At 35.7% G+C, this 15,219-nt stretch overlaps 2 protein-coding genes across 9 annotated transcripts in view; one reads left to right on the forward strand and one right to left on the reverse strand.

Moving 5' to 3' along the window:
• The window catches only part of LOC131435121 (carbonic anhydrase 7), a 64,252-nt gene extending 59,214 nt beyond the window's left edge, over positions 1 to 5,038 (reverse strand). Inside the window, exons 1-2 of one of the 6 annotated variants that reach the window (XM_058602671.1) lie at positions 4,656 to 5,038; positions 3,574 to 3,943 (exon numbers count right to left, since the gene is read on the reverse strand). In XM_058602671.1, coding sequence (XP_058458654.1) covers positions 3,574 to 3,652 — 79 coding nt within the window. In that variant the 5' untranslated portion in view covers positions 3,653 to 3,943; positions 4,656 to 5,038. The other 5 variants (XM_058602670.1, XM_058602666.1, XM_058602669.1 and 2 more) reach the window with 5 other exon arrangements.
• Positions 1 to 15,219, forward strand: part of LOC131435117 (opsin, ultraviolet-sensitive) — a 316,741-nt gene that overhangs the window by 77,784 nt on the left and 223,738 nt on the right. The window lies entirely within an intron of this gene.

Genomic DNA, 15,219 nt, shown 5'->3' on the forward strand with positions numbered 1-15,219 from the left:
GGAGTGTTAAAAATAGCTGTAACACTAAAACCGTGGCAGATACTACTATGGTGTCCTCAGCAAAGCTGCTCGATATAAGTTTATCTACAATTTTGCCGAAGTCCTCTATCTCAACACATCCGGAAAAAAAGTTTTGGATCATCTTAATAATAAGAGCCACCCTAACACCATGTACATCGACATATGACTTATCTTCACTGATCATTTGTTTTGAAGACATCATAGCTCTAAAGTATAAGGTTAAGCCACAAATGTTTTTGTCCCCCTAAATTGTGGATCCGGACCACTGTGCAATGCAATTTAACTCGGAAATTTCAAAATTTCCGATCTTTTACCTATTTTTTTGAGATTCTACGGCAAAAAAAATCAGAATTTTAGTAGTTATCAATTCCGTCTGGGTTGGGCATAAAATTTTTTTAGATCGTTTGTACAATACAAAAATATAATTTTTTTTAGAGTTCAGGTATATATTTCAGAATTTTTAAGACTGTCAGTGAAATCCAAGTTTCAGAGTTTTTTATAAATTTTGTTCATAATAAATTTCCAACTAAAATAATAAAAAAATATATGTCATAAAATTGCAAAGTTTTGATTTGATTTTGTTTGGCAAAATTTTCCCTATAATAGAAATTCTCTGTATTTGTACCAAATTTCTTGAGCTTCTTTGAACGGATATATAATTTTGGTCATCAATACATTGTTTCTGGTAATGATTCCAATATTTTGAATCAAAAAAATGTACATGTTTTCTTTTAAACGATCGTCAATAATGATATACTTAAAATAATCTACAAACTTCACTAAATTCGAGGGTGTAAAATTGATCGAAATTGGTCAAGTAACAACTGAACTATGATAGCTCAAAGTTATCGTTGCAACTTTTTTTTGAGGCTTGGTGCTCCGCGTAACTTTTTTAGGTTTGGTATTAGGAGTGTTAAGAACCAACCGAAACCAGGTAACACTGAAGGTAGTCCGTCATCAAAATGATAAGTTCTTTGTTTGAAATGTGCTTGATCCGGTCAACCGGTTGCCAAATATTCCATATTGAAGTTCTATATTGTGATTCCATGTTGTATTATTCCAATATTATAATGTACTGCCCTTCGGTATTGTCTTTATACTATGATTGTGGGATTGTGTTTGAAAAAACGTGTTTAATCCACCTAGCAGTGAGATGATACCTATTTTTATCAATCCGCATGTGTTTTTTGCATGAATATTCTTCGGTGTTTAAGTTTTCATGACATTATTTTAATGACCCTCGTTTTAAGCGACAATTTGAGATTTTAATCACTCATTACTCTGTAATGTCGAAACTGCAAATCGGATCGAATTTGAATCTAGAAGTGTGATAATCGATTAAACATGCCATGATATGTAAGTTCCACTCTAGAGTTTACGGTAATTTAAGGTACTTCCAGAGCCGGTATTCAGGAACCAGCATAACCCAAACCGATTCGTATGGCCATATGACGAATAAATTACAACAGTTTTGAGTTCAACTTTGAAGCTTTTCGGGATTGTCATCTTCTATATCGGTTTGAATTTTAAAAATTCATCATCATGTAATTCGAGAACCGGAAGTCATAATTGGATAAAATAATTAATTTTTGTATATAAGTTTGTTTAATTAAAAGTTTTGTTTCTGAAATTTGATTAGGCTTTTTTTGAGAAAACGATTGAGCTTTGAGAAACGATTTTATACTGGAACCGGAATTCTAAAAGCGGTATGGCCGAAGTCAGATAAATTCACCTGAGTAGCTGTACACTTTACATTTGTTTCAAAACATTTGAAAATCAGTTAAGACATCTTTGAGAGATCATAGCACGAATTAAATTTTTAGGTGCCTTCTGATCGACAACTGAATACCACTAAAACTGAAAAAAGTTAATTTTTTTATCGACTATCCAAATCTGCTAACCCGATAAACATAATTTAATGTGGAATAGACATTTTTATACAATCCCCGAAACCGGAAGTTGGATCTGACTGAAAAGCAAGATGTTTTATAGAACCTTGAAACTTTTCATTTGAATCTTAGATGATTCTTAGATTTCATTTGCATCTTAGATCGGTTCAGCCATCTTCAAGAAAAATGAGTTACACAATTTTGATTTCGTTTCACATATCATCCTGTAGTTCCGACACCAGAGGTCGGAACCAAACATAATGCAGGAACTTTGTTTGGGAGCATACGACTTTTCGTATGAATCTGAATTTGTAGAAAAGAAATTTTCCGAGAAAATTAATTGAAGTTATTTGTCACACACGCCTTTGCTGATCTCGACGAACTGATTCGAATGGTATATGGATGTTATGTTGTTCCAGCATTTATTGCTGTAAGTAGTTTAAAACAAAATAATTAAAAAAAATTCTGCCATCATCTGGTTTATATATGTCATATTCGAACGATTATGTTGCCAAAAACGAGCCGTGCCAAAATCGGTCCGAGGCTAAATGTCATGAAAAAGAATGCTGTAAACAATCCTTTTGGTTCTTAGAAACAATTGTATGTAACAGTATAAAAAATCGTGTTTTCCGTTGCTCCCAAGCATTTCTTTGTCATACAGCGCTCAAAACTCCTACTGCTGGAATAGGAGGAAAAGTCGCTTACAGAAAAATTTCGATATCTCCGTTAAAAATGGACGGATTTTAACAATCTATGGGCTTGTTGGATAGGTATTACCGTGCGGAATCTAAGTCTGAAAACATATTCTGTTTTCAAGGTCAATTGTGACAGATACTGTCAAAAAACTGAAAATTTTGACATAAAACTTTGTATAACTCAAAAAGTAAACATCCGATCTCAAAACCATTCAATAGCGTTTTGGGTGACGGGGAGACCTTTCATTTGCGACTAGTTTGATGAAAATCGGTCCAGCCATCTCTGAGATCTCGACCTCTTAGTTGACAACACACATACGGACACACACACACACACACACACACACACACACACACACACACACACACACACACACACACACACACACACACACACACACACACACACACACACACACACACACACACACACACACACACACACACACACACACACACACACACACACACACACACACACACACAGACATTTGCTCAGTTCGTCGAGCTGAATCGATTGGTATATGTCATTCGGCCCTCCGGGCCTCGGAAAAATTTTCGAAAGTTTGAGCGAATTCTATACCTATTTTTTATATATATAAAAATAGGTAAAAAGGTCTGTGTTCTAGTAGAAATGGTTGAAAACACTCCACACTTAGTTGAGAAAATCGATTGTAATACAAATCATGGAGTAGTTATACTAGCTATTCTCAAATTCATCGATACAAAAAAGCCAATTAATGTGTTACTATGACTTATCCAGCAAAAATAATCATTATACAATAATTAAGAAATGAGTAAAGTATGACAACATGACACTAAATTAAGCTTCAGCGAAAGAAACAGGCAAGGCAATATTCAATCCCCTATTAATATCCATCGATATCCCAACTTTAAGCCAAACCCCGTCCAAGTAAATCGTATGCCAGCTCAACCCCTAATTCGTTGATGCTCAATTGCAAAATTACCTGATAATATCACAATTGATGCTATTAGCATGAAATTGCTACTCCTGGTCGGTCGGCGTATGCTCATATCTGCTTCCATGTTTTTTTTTTTATTTTGTCTGCTGCTACTTTCCACTGCTGGTTTGAAATTTTCCTTTCGACAGCAGCGCAAACAGCCACCAGCTAGCCGGTTGTATTCAAATTCACTTTTCAGTAATTCGACCCTCGTCCAATCAACGAACGGCTGTCAAAGTGACTGGGATAATTTTTTTTCTTCTTTTTTTCTCTCTCCCCAAATTGACAATTCTCACAAAATTCGGCGGTTATCACAGTAATTGGATTGATGAATTATTTTTTATGTTCATCGGAGAGACACCATCCGTCATTTGGCCTATTCGAAACACGAAGATGTTAGGACAGTTTCAGCCAAAGCTACGCTTAGTTCGAACACGAACACCCTCATCTTAGACCAGCTCGGTTTGTTCGCACACCGGATGCGGCCGATTCTTGTTCTTGACACTCGAGTTACTTTAATTGGATCAGTTAGATGGCATACAACGGAAACTGGACAAAAATAGTTTGTATGTTTGAGGGCGGAAAGAGAGTGTTTGCAATAATGACCCGTGGCTAGTATTATATTATAACAATTATACAAAGGTTTCAACAAAACCAACAAGACGAAGTGATAAAAAAAACCGAGCAATTGTAATTCTAGAAAGCTGCAGTCGAATCCTGAACAAAGTGCTCGGAAATCGAACAAACGAGCAAATAAAATTGCATAACCTCGTACTTGTACTCGGGACTGTAATTTTCAACAATTACCCGCCAAAGTAGCCGCAAAACCCTTCGTTGCAATTACACTTCAGTAGCACTCAGAATGGGTAAGACACTTCGAAATCAATAATTGGAAGAAAAAAATCCAATTTTTAATTGCGTGGTCGAATCGAACCGCACCGATTGCGAACAAACCGCAGAAACGTCGAATGCCAATGTCGTACTTTTCACTTTCACTTATTTGGTGGGCAGCAGCACGCGAAAAAGTTTTGTGATTTTGTTTTTTCTCCACCCACCCTTACGAAGAAGTGACCGAATCGCACACTGACCAGCGCAATTTTTTTTAGCTCATTAGCAATTCACTTCGCACTCGTAACCGACAAGGAAGCGCTTCCTTGCATGTGCACTTATTCAACTATTCCTCCCTGACTGCTAGCTAGCTGGTGTGCGGAATAGTCTGAATTCGTATCACTTCCGGATCACAATTCTGGCTTCCGTCTGCAGTCACGACCATCCGTTGACTGAGCTGCACTTCTAGTGAAACACGGGTTGATAAACGAATCGCGTTCCCGCCACAAGACAAGACAGACTTCGGCAACCGTGCCGACACAGGAGCCCGCCTGATCCAGCCTCGCACGTTGACAGAATGACCAGCACTGAAAAGCAGTGCTGGCCGACCATGCACTCGATCCAACAAGTAGCCGTCAATTGATTCACACTTCACATCGTCAATGCGGTTGCAGAATACCGAGTGCTAACGCCAGCAAGTACTCGTAAACCAGTGGAATCCCAACGTCCACCCGCCCCACGCGGGAGGATTTTGTTTGCTTGCTGTCTCTTTCACGGTCGTAGCGTCGCCGTCACCCGACTGGTGCATCACACCGTCGTTCTCAGAGTTGCTCGATAGATGCACTTTATGGCTCTGCGAGAGAGCATTGTTTTGTGTCCCGAGCGGTGCGATGTTACCGCGGAACCAATCTCCAATGAATGTTGACTTTTGGTTAACCGTCGAGAAGAAAACGTGTTGATTAACAAACTGACAGATTGAAAACGATAAACTCTACAAAAGTCTACGAACAGTTCATAACGCAGTAAGGGCATATTCAGGAGTGTTCTAGTTCTAGATGCATAATTTATGTCAGTTTTAAAATTTAAATCTAGAAATTATAACAAAATAAACTGGCAGCCCCAGCAGCGTTTTATCTGTGTTTCAAATATAGAAAAAATAGAACGGCAATGTATACCAGTTTTAAATTTGACAGTAGAACTGGTCGAATAAATAAAACTAAAACGGATTGCTGGGGATACGTTTGTTTCAGTTTCATTTACATTATAGACCACCCATATGAAATTTGCAGCTGCTGAATTTGCTCTAAGCCTTACATGGGACTCCCCGTTCTAACACTACACTCATATAAAAATGCACATTCGAATTACGTGGAAAATCCCGTGAAATGATTTCAAACGTCAAAGGGAATATTTCACGGAAATAAATAAATATTAACACTCCGAATACCAAGGGGGTAAAAAGTTATGCGGACTACCAGGGGTACCATGAATAGTGGGAACGCTAATTTTGACTGAATATATCTTAGCCAATTTGTGACCGGGAATTTTTTTTACCATTAGAAAGATAAATTCATTCGGAATATTCTATTAAAAGTTATTATAAAAAGTTCCAACTAAAGTCTGTTGAAAAAAAGTGGAAACACTTACTTTGGCTGGCCATATCTCAGCTGTTAGAAGTCCGATTTTCAACGTAACGTCCGAAATCCGAACCAAATTCAACCTACATAAAAGATCATAGATGTTCGTTTCACATTTACCAATGTATTAAATTCGAAAACAAGTAGTTAGCAAAATTGATTATTGAATAAAAAAGCGAAAAAAAAGGCGGGTGGGTAATGTCAGAGACATAACTGGATGTCGTGAATGCGAAAACAACTGACATGTTCCTTAACACTTCCAAATATCAATTAGTTGATCAATTGTATGTATGTAGAATTTGAACCGATGCACCTAAACTAAAGTACAGATTAGTTACATTTAACATTCTGAAACACAAATATTATGAAATAACCAGTATAGTTCTTTATAATAAAATAATGGTGGCTCTGAAAAGAACCTTTTATGAAAGCGTTTGTGATGGAGAGTGATAAGTTGAATTCGAATTCCGATGGATGCCGCTGACTTCCGTCATCTAATTCCAGACTGAACTGCTGTACGTGGATGCGATACTGATATGGTTGATGTAGGTGTAGCGTTTACAACCGATTATAATCTTCCAATAAAGAAAACATTAATTCACTGGGTTGATCAATGATACAATAGGCCTAATTTATTGAACGAAACTATCAATATGCTATAGGGATTCGTTTCTAGCATTCAGAAGGACCAAATTGAGGAACTCACTACGACATTCAACACTTTTCGGAACATTATTCTCGAACGATTTGTTGTACAGCAGCAGATATTTTGTTCTCTTCCTCAGAACGCGTTCTGATTGGCTGGTGTAGACATGGGTCAAATGAGACAGGTTTTTCAATAGTGTACTATTGAAATACTTCAATGCTTTTGCTAAACACGTTTAAGTTGAAAAATTTCGATTCTATTGGTAGTTAAATTATATAAATCCTTTCACAGATCACTGAGCTATGAGCTTTAAAATTACGAGTAAGGCAAACGCGCCTTGTGCATTATCCCCTTTGTAACTCGTTTATACCAAACATTTCAGAAAAGTTTAATTTTGAATTATTTGAGATTATGCCACACAACTGATAATTTTATCATAAAATTGTGATCATATTTCCGATGGCGTATAGCAAAAATTATGTTGATTCGTTAGATACAACAAGAGATATTCACGATCAAAAACTTATCACTCTCTCAGAGAGTAAATTTTGAAAAGGCACCCCATAGTAAAGTAAGTCGTATTCACGACAAAACATATTTTGACATCAGTTTTCGATATATTGTAGAAAAATTACATTTTTATGCATTTCACTGATTATATTGAAGAAAATCCTAGTTTCTGTGAAACGCTCGCACTTTGGACTTGACATTCTTCATTAAATTCTGCACAGTTACTTTTGTGACTTTCCTGGTGGCAGCTGTCCAATATTTTTTTTGAACTCTTGCATGTTTCGGGACACTGTACCTTTCTTCCGAAAGTGCCGCTTGACAATTGCCCAGTACCTTTCAATTGGTCGAAGATCCGGGCAGTTCGGTGGCTTGATGTCCTTTTCCACGAATTGTACATTATTTTTTGACAACCACTGTAGAACGGAGTTGGCGTAGAGGGCTGAAGCCAAATCCTACCAGAAGAGAGGAGGAGCCTCATGCTTTCTGTACAGTGGCAACATTCTCTTCTTTAAACATTCTTCCATTATAATGATTTTTTCTTCAATAATCTTTAAAATTGATAAGTAGTTTTGATTTTCTACATCCAATACAAGTTGAGATATTCACGATTAACTTCTGCCCATTCTTCCACATGGCGAATTTTTGAAAAGGCGGTCCCATAATAAAGTAAGTCGTATTCACGACAAAATCATTTGTTCTTTATCATCATATAAAAAATAAACGATGCATCTGCCAGTATTAAAAATAACAACTATCTCATCAATAGATAACTGTGATACAACAAAATACAAATAATAATACGAAATATTTCGACAAATTTTCGAGGGCACGTTTTACTGTATGTCGTACACTGTCAGAGTGACAACTCGCAACGCTGAAGGGTGAAATTCAGTTCACCATAGTTACTGTTTATTATAATGAATAAGACAAAAAAAGAATAATTATGCTGAATATCAACAAAAATGTTAACAGCTCTGACTGATATTAATTATTTTTTGCTAGAGAAGTCGATTGTTTAATTTTGATGCATTTAGTCGTCCCTTACTTCGCGGTTTACAGCAGCATACAGATATCCGTTGAACAGAATCTAGTCGCAGATATTTTCAAAAATTCTACGCTACTTCGTGACAGCAAGGACGATGTCACTCTCAACTATTCTTTCGGGTGCAGTTGGCTCAACAAAGAAGTAACTCGATTCATTTTTTTTTGCATTTGTTAGCTATTTTTACTCTTATTTTTAGGAATAACTCATCTTTTTTTAGTTGTTGACGGACTCAATATGTTCAGTGAAGAGATTCAGTAGAAATGCGCGAGTTTCTAGAAATTGTTACGTTAACTCTACCGCAGAGCCCTTACGGGATTTCACTACGTGAGCTCAAAGTTATTTTTCAAGTGCTACATTTTCCGAACAGTACGAGAAAACGTGTATGGCGAATGTCTTTTCCTTTTTTCCACAGTCGCTTATGTAATGAGACTTTTATCACGATATCTCAAGATGTATTTCTTTCAAAAATCTTTTGCCGTAAACTTTAAGAGTCATATTAATATACAGTGTGATCGCTTTCACAATTCATGACAGTAAAATACAACAGTTTATGTGGGATAACACTATACAAATGATCAATGTGTCTGAAGGGTTTTGTACTTGACAGCTACGTCAGCGTTAGCACGTGAGTCTACCAATATTTGGCGCAGCAATCCTTGACTACGAAAAAGGACAAGCTGCTACTGACATCGAGCTCTTTCAACTTCAAGGTAAGACGTGGTTTCGCTAAACTAGATGAACGGAATGATTCCTCCCAGCTCCGTCGACAGATATCACAGTTTAGCGAATACGATGGGTTATATTCACCTTCACGTGATTTCCAACCTAAGCTCAAAGTTATATTCCAAGTGTCATATTTTCCGAATAGTACGAGAAAATGGGTATAAGTGTATTTTCCTTATTTCCATAGCATTAGGCGCTTGTGAAATAAGATTCTTATCACGATATCTCAAGAAGTATTTCTTCAAAAAATCTATTGCCATAAATTTCAAGAGCGATATATTTAATATACCGTGTAATCGCTATCCCAATTCATGACAGTAAAATACAACAGTTTAGCGAATACGGTGGGTTATATTCAATATTCGTAACGGGAAAATAACACATGCATCCTACAGTGATAGTTCGCCCTGAAAGCACCTTGCATGCAATTCGGGCGAGAAAAAGTCGTACAGAAGCTTTTGCTACACTGTTTTCGCTCGGATTCATTAGAAAAGCTCTTTGGACAGCGCCAATTCACCACTCACACATTTTTCAAACAATCTGATTGCGTTGATGAAGAATTATCCCGGGTGTACAATATTATTTTACATCGAAATTCACAATGAGAACTTAGTATACATACAATGAACTCATCCCCACAAGAGCTCACACAGTAAGTACTAGTTCTTAGAAGCTTGTATTATATAAAGCTCCGGAGCTATGAAGCAGGTGAATTTTTTGGGAGCAACAGGATGATATAAATGAGGCAAATTAACAATCCATCTGTTAGGGCAATATATTGAACAAAACTAGCAACGTGACTCGAACTAATGGTTTTCTCATTTATGAGACGAATGAATGAACAGAGATGACTATGGGATGGATTACCCTGTGTGACTTCCGTTTAAAACTTATTTACTGACCATCGAATGATATAAAAACCTGTTTTGAGATCATATTTCAGCCAAATGGACAATTCTTCATACGCAAAATGAGAATCAGCACCTGCGTTAATTCTATTTCGAAATGATTCAAAATTCATGAAAGTTTCAGAGCCGGCTTTACGAACAATATTAAATTTATGCGACTCAATTTCATAGAATAAATTTCTTTCACAAATTTGAGCATTTCTCTAAATGTAAACAATGTATATATGGCGATATCTGTGCAATAAATAGTAGTACGGAAATTTATGCCTACGTATATTTTTATTAAATTTGTAGCGTCAGGAATGGCAATTCTTGTCAAAGAGTCAATTTGACTACAGAGGACGTTCAAATCTGTGAAATTTTGTTCTTTCATAAAATCTTATTGTGGTTCCTAGGTTTGCTTTTTGAGAATTTGCTCTTCGCTAGGTCCAAGTGTACATCCACAATTGATAAGGGGACGTCTCTTGCTCAAGAAAAATAATTTTCACGATCGTCCCTAACAGTTATCTATTATAAATGGCTTTAAAATTGAACGAGCAATATTCACCTATTCCATCATGTTTTAAGAATCAAGAATCAGAACTAATTGCCTCTAGTGTCACGTTCCCCTTAGTTATTTAAGATTTATATTTAAGCCTTGCCTGATCATTTTCCTGATGGGATTTCCATTTTCCATTTTCCATTTTCCATTTTCCATTTTCCATTTTCCATTTTCCATTTTCCATTTTCCATTTTCCATTTTCCATTTTCCATTTTCCATTTTCCATTTTCCATTTTCCATTTTCCATTTTCCATTTTCCATTTTCCATTTTCCATTTTCCATTTTCCATTTTCCATTTTCCATTTTCCATTTTCCATTTTCCATTTTCCATTTTCCATTTTCCATTTTCCATTTTCCATTTTCCATTTTCCATTTTCCATTTTCCATTTTCCATTTTCCATTTTCCATTTTCCATTTTCCATTTTCCATTTTCCATTTTCCATTTTCCATTTTCCATTTTCCATTTTCCATTTTCCATTTTCCATTTTCCATTTTCCATTTTCCATTTTCCATTTTCCATTTTCCATTTTCCATTTTCCATTTTCCATTTTCCATTTTCCATTTTCCATTTTCCATTTTCCATTTTCCATTTTCCATTTTCCATTTTCCATTTTCCATTTTCCATTTTCCATTTTCCATTTTCCATTTTCCATTTTCCATTTTCCATTTTCCATTTTCCATTTTCCATTTTCCATTTTCCATTTTCCATTTTCCATTTTCCATTTTCCATTTTCCATTTTCCATTTTCCATTTTCCATTTTCCATTTTCCATTTTCCATTTTCCATTTTCCATTTTCCATTTTCCATTTTCCATTTTCCATTTTCCATTTTCCATTTTCCATTTTCCATTTTCCATTTTCCATTTTCCATTTTCCATTTTCCATTTTCCATTTTCCATTTTCCATTTTCCATTTTCCATTTTCCATTTTCCATTTTCCATTTTCCATTTTCCATTTTCCATTTTCCATTTTCCATTTTCCATTTTCCATTTTCCATTTTCCATTTTCCATTTTCCATTTTCCATTTTCCATTTTCCATTTTCCATTTTCCATTTTCCATTTTCCATTTTCCATTTTCCATTTTCCATTTTCCATTTTCCATTTTCCATTTTCCATTTTCCATTTTCCATTTTCCATTTTCCATTTTCCATTTTCCATTTTCCATTTTCCATTTTCCATTTTCCATTTTCCATTTTCCATTTTCCATTTTCCATTTTCCATTTTCCATTTTCCATTTTCCATTTTCCATTTTCCATTTTCCATTTTCCATTTTCCATTTTCCATTTTCCATTTTCCATTTTCCATTTTCCATTTTCCATTTTCCATTTTCCATTTTCCATTTTCCATTTTCCATTTTCCATTTTCCATTTTCCATTTTCCATTTTCCATTTTCCATTTTCCATTTTCCATTTTCCATTTTCCATTTTCCATTTTCCATTTTCCATTTTCCATTTTCCATTTTCCATTTTCCATTTTCCATTTTCCATTTTCCATTTTCCATTTTCCATTTTCCATTTTCCATTTTCCATTTTCCATTTTCCATTTTCCATTTTCCATTTTCCATTTTCCATTTTCCATTTTCCATTTTCCATTTTCCATTTTCCATTTTCCATTTTCCATTTTCCATTTTCCATTTTCCATTTTCCATTTTCCATTTTCCATTTTCCATTTTCCATTTTCCATTTTCCATTTTCCATTTTCCATTTTCCATTTTCCATTTTCCATTTTCCATTTTCCATTTTCCATTTTCCATTTTCCATTTTCAATTTTCCATTTTCCATTTTCCATTTTCCATTTTCCATTTTCCATTTTCCATTTTCCATTTTCCATTTTCCATTTTCCATTTTCCATTTTCCATTTTCCATTTTCCATTTTCCATTTTCCATTTTCCATTTTCCATTTTCCATTTTCCATTTTCCATTTTAACTCTCGAACCGGAAGTCGAATTCAGATGAAATTTGCTACCTGTGGGACTATAAGATCTATTTTTTTATCTTTGTTGAAGAGTTTCGGTTGAGCGATCTTTGAGAAAATCGAGTGCACTTTTTCTTCATTGTTTTGCACATTTAAACCCATTACTCTCGAACCCGAAGTCCGATCCGTGTAAAATTCAATAGCAACCTATGGGACCAAGAGACCTTTCATTCGAATCTAAGTTTGTGAAAATCGGTTCTGCCATCTCCGAGAAAATCGAGTACACATTTTTGTTGCATACATACAGACATTAAAAAGTCGGTTTTCACAGTGATTGGATAACCTTTCTATATGAGAAAGGCGAAAATACACAACTCAGACAGAAATGCACAAATCTTAGCCTACTACATGACGGATGAATCTTAAGTTTTTGTATTCATCGAACTGGTGTGTGGCCATCTTTTGTAGAAAATTTTGCTTCTAGAATCAAAGTTTTTTGCTGTTTTAATTATTCCGAACTAAGCTGATTTATCAATGTAAATCATTCAAGTTGACGATTTTCCAGGACTGATAAAAATATTCCTTATCCTCCAATGCTACCAGAACGATAACATTTTTTTTCTTCTTTGAAAGTTCACTACACTTTTATGAATACAATGAACGATATAAGCTCTAGCTGTATAGCTCACGGACGAGTTCTTTTCCACCGAAAGTAATTGTTTCCGGGTTTCGGGCAATCGACTCGGTATCTATTCAACAATGTTCAAACAACGCCCGAAGCAAAGTTCTTTGATATTATCATTGTCTATTCGAGAAAATGTCCCTGGATTATCAAGAAAAAAAGGAAAAGTCCATTGTCCTGAGTTTTTGACTCCGATCCCCCGCTTTTCATTTGCTCTTGAATTTACATTAACCACAATCATTGTGAGTCTCCAGAGAATCTGCAAGCAAGCACTAATAAACCGGAACAGCAGGAATGGACGGCTTGACTATCAAGCTAGCAGCAAGTTTAGCATTACGTAAAACGGTTATGTTTTACACATTGTTGTAAGACCTAATAAATTCTTCCCGATCACGCTACTCGTAATTCACGGCACGAATTATGTGTGCACAGCTGGGAATTCCGAACGACCTTGGGATTGCATGGTGCTCTCAAACTCTCACGCAACTCACGGCCTACTATCGGCAAATTAGAATATTATTCCTTAGCCGTCCAATCAGTGAAACAAACTGTCATTCATCTGTCATTGTCAAAGTACCAATCAATTTCATTGAACGTGACTTCTCAATCCGAATTCGAAGTACAGAGGAAGCCAATTAAAAAGCATTACTTCTATCCGTTGCCAAATTTTGACAGCAAAAAGCTACCGAAAGGTACCAGGCTGCTATGAACAGTGATTTTTAAAGCTACTTATCGACATTTCCTTCTCGTGATAAGGATAATGCATAACATGACGAGATTGAGAAAGGTTTCACCGTATAGCACCAAGATTGACTTTAGAAGCGGTACCATCTTTGCAGATCTGTTACAGCGATAGGGCTTGTTCCGTTTCCTCTTTTTCACTGGGAAATTTCGGCTGTTTCAGATTCCTAATAGGATAATCGTAACTGGTGGGAATCAAATGAAATTGAGATTAAATTAGTTCAACCGGTAGCTGTGAAGACAGCCATACTCCAGAAGAAATTTTATCGGTACTGAATCGTTTCAAACTGCCAATAACAGATGAAGTGTTAGATTAGTATTACCACTGCCTTCTTCTATCATCATTCTCTTTTATGTTTATGAAATGCATCATTCTGCGAATTTATTTGAAAATCCAGTGGTTTTGGAAAGGGGCTTGACAGGTAGGCGACAAAATTCAATGTCATTTTTTAATACAAAATAATGCCTTTCCGCTTTTCAACTACTGCTCTTGGCAGAAAAGGAAAGCGTCAAATTTTCGCGAAGTAATTTGTAAATAGGTAAAATGATTGTGGTTAGGTACTTTGTGATGAAAATAAACCGATTTCCTTCAGACGGTTTGGAAACGATTTTGACATCAACTCATCGTTCCCCTGGTAATCAAAGAACATGGCCTACTGCCACATAATTATTAATAAGCGTTTGCGCTACACTATGCTAATATGCGACTTGTGAGCATTCGAAACTCTCAATACTGATCGATTTACAACAGGTAAGCTTTCCATTTGCTGACACAGTCGTTTTATTAGTTAAATAATATTGTTTTTGAATACTTTTATCGAAATGAAGTACAACATATTTAGTTCCCATTTAACTTATTCCCTGCTTTTCGAATGGTTTGAAATTTCCGAGTCAGGGACGAATGCCGAATGCCGGTTCTATCGAATGGGCAATTTTGAAAAATGACATTTCGTCGAAAGGGTCATTTCGCTGAATGCCATTTCGCCGAAAACCACATAAATTATCCAAAAAATATAACAAATAAACATTGTCGACGAAAAGCCAAAATTTGAATTTTTACCTTTTTTATATATATAAAAACTAGATATAGAATTTGCTCAAACTTTAGAACAATTTTCCGATTCAGCTCGACGAACTGAGCAAATGTCCGTGTGTGTGTCTGTGAAGAATCGCTATTGAATGGTTTTGAGATCGGATATTTACTTTTTGAATTATTCGAAGTTTTATGTCAAAATCTGTCACAATTGACCTTGAAAACAGAATATATTTTCAGACTTAGATTCCGCACGATAATAGCTATCCAACAAACTATAGATTGTTTAAATCCGTCCATTTCTAACGGAGATATTGACATTTTTGTGTAAGCGACTTTCTCCTCTAATCCAGTAGTAGAAGTTTTGAGCGCTGTATGACAAAGCAATGCTTGGGAGCAACGTGAAACACGATTTTTGATACTGTTACATACAATTGTTTCTAAG

This window comes from Malaya genurostris, chromosome 3, assembly GCF_030247185.1.
Source record: "Malaya genurostris strain Urasoe2022 chromosome 3, Malgen_1.1, whole genome shotgun sequence".
Lineage (NCBI taxonomy): Eukaryota > Metazoa > Arthropoda > Insecta > Diptera > Culicidae > Malaya > Malaya genurostris.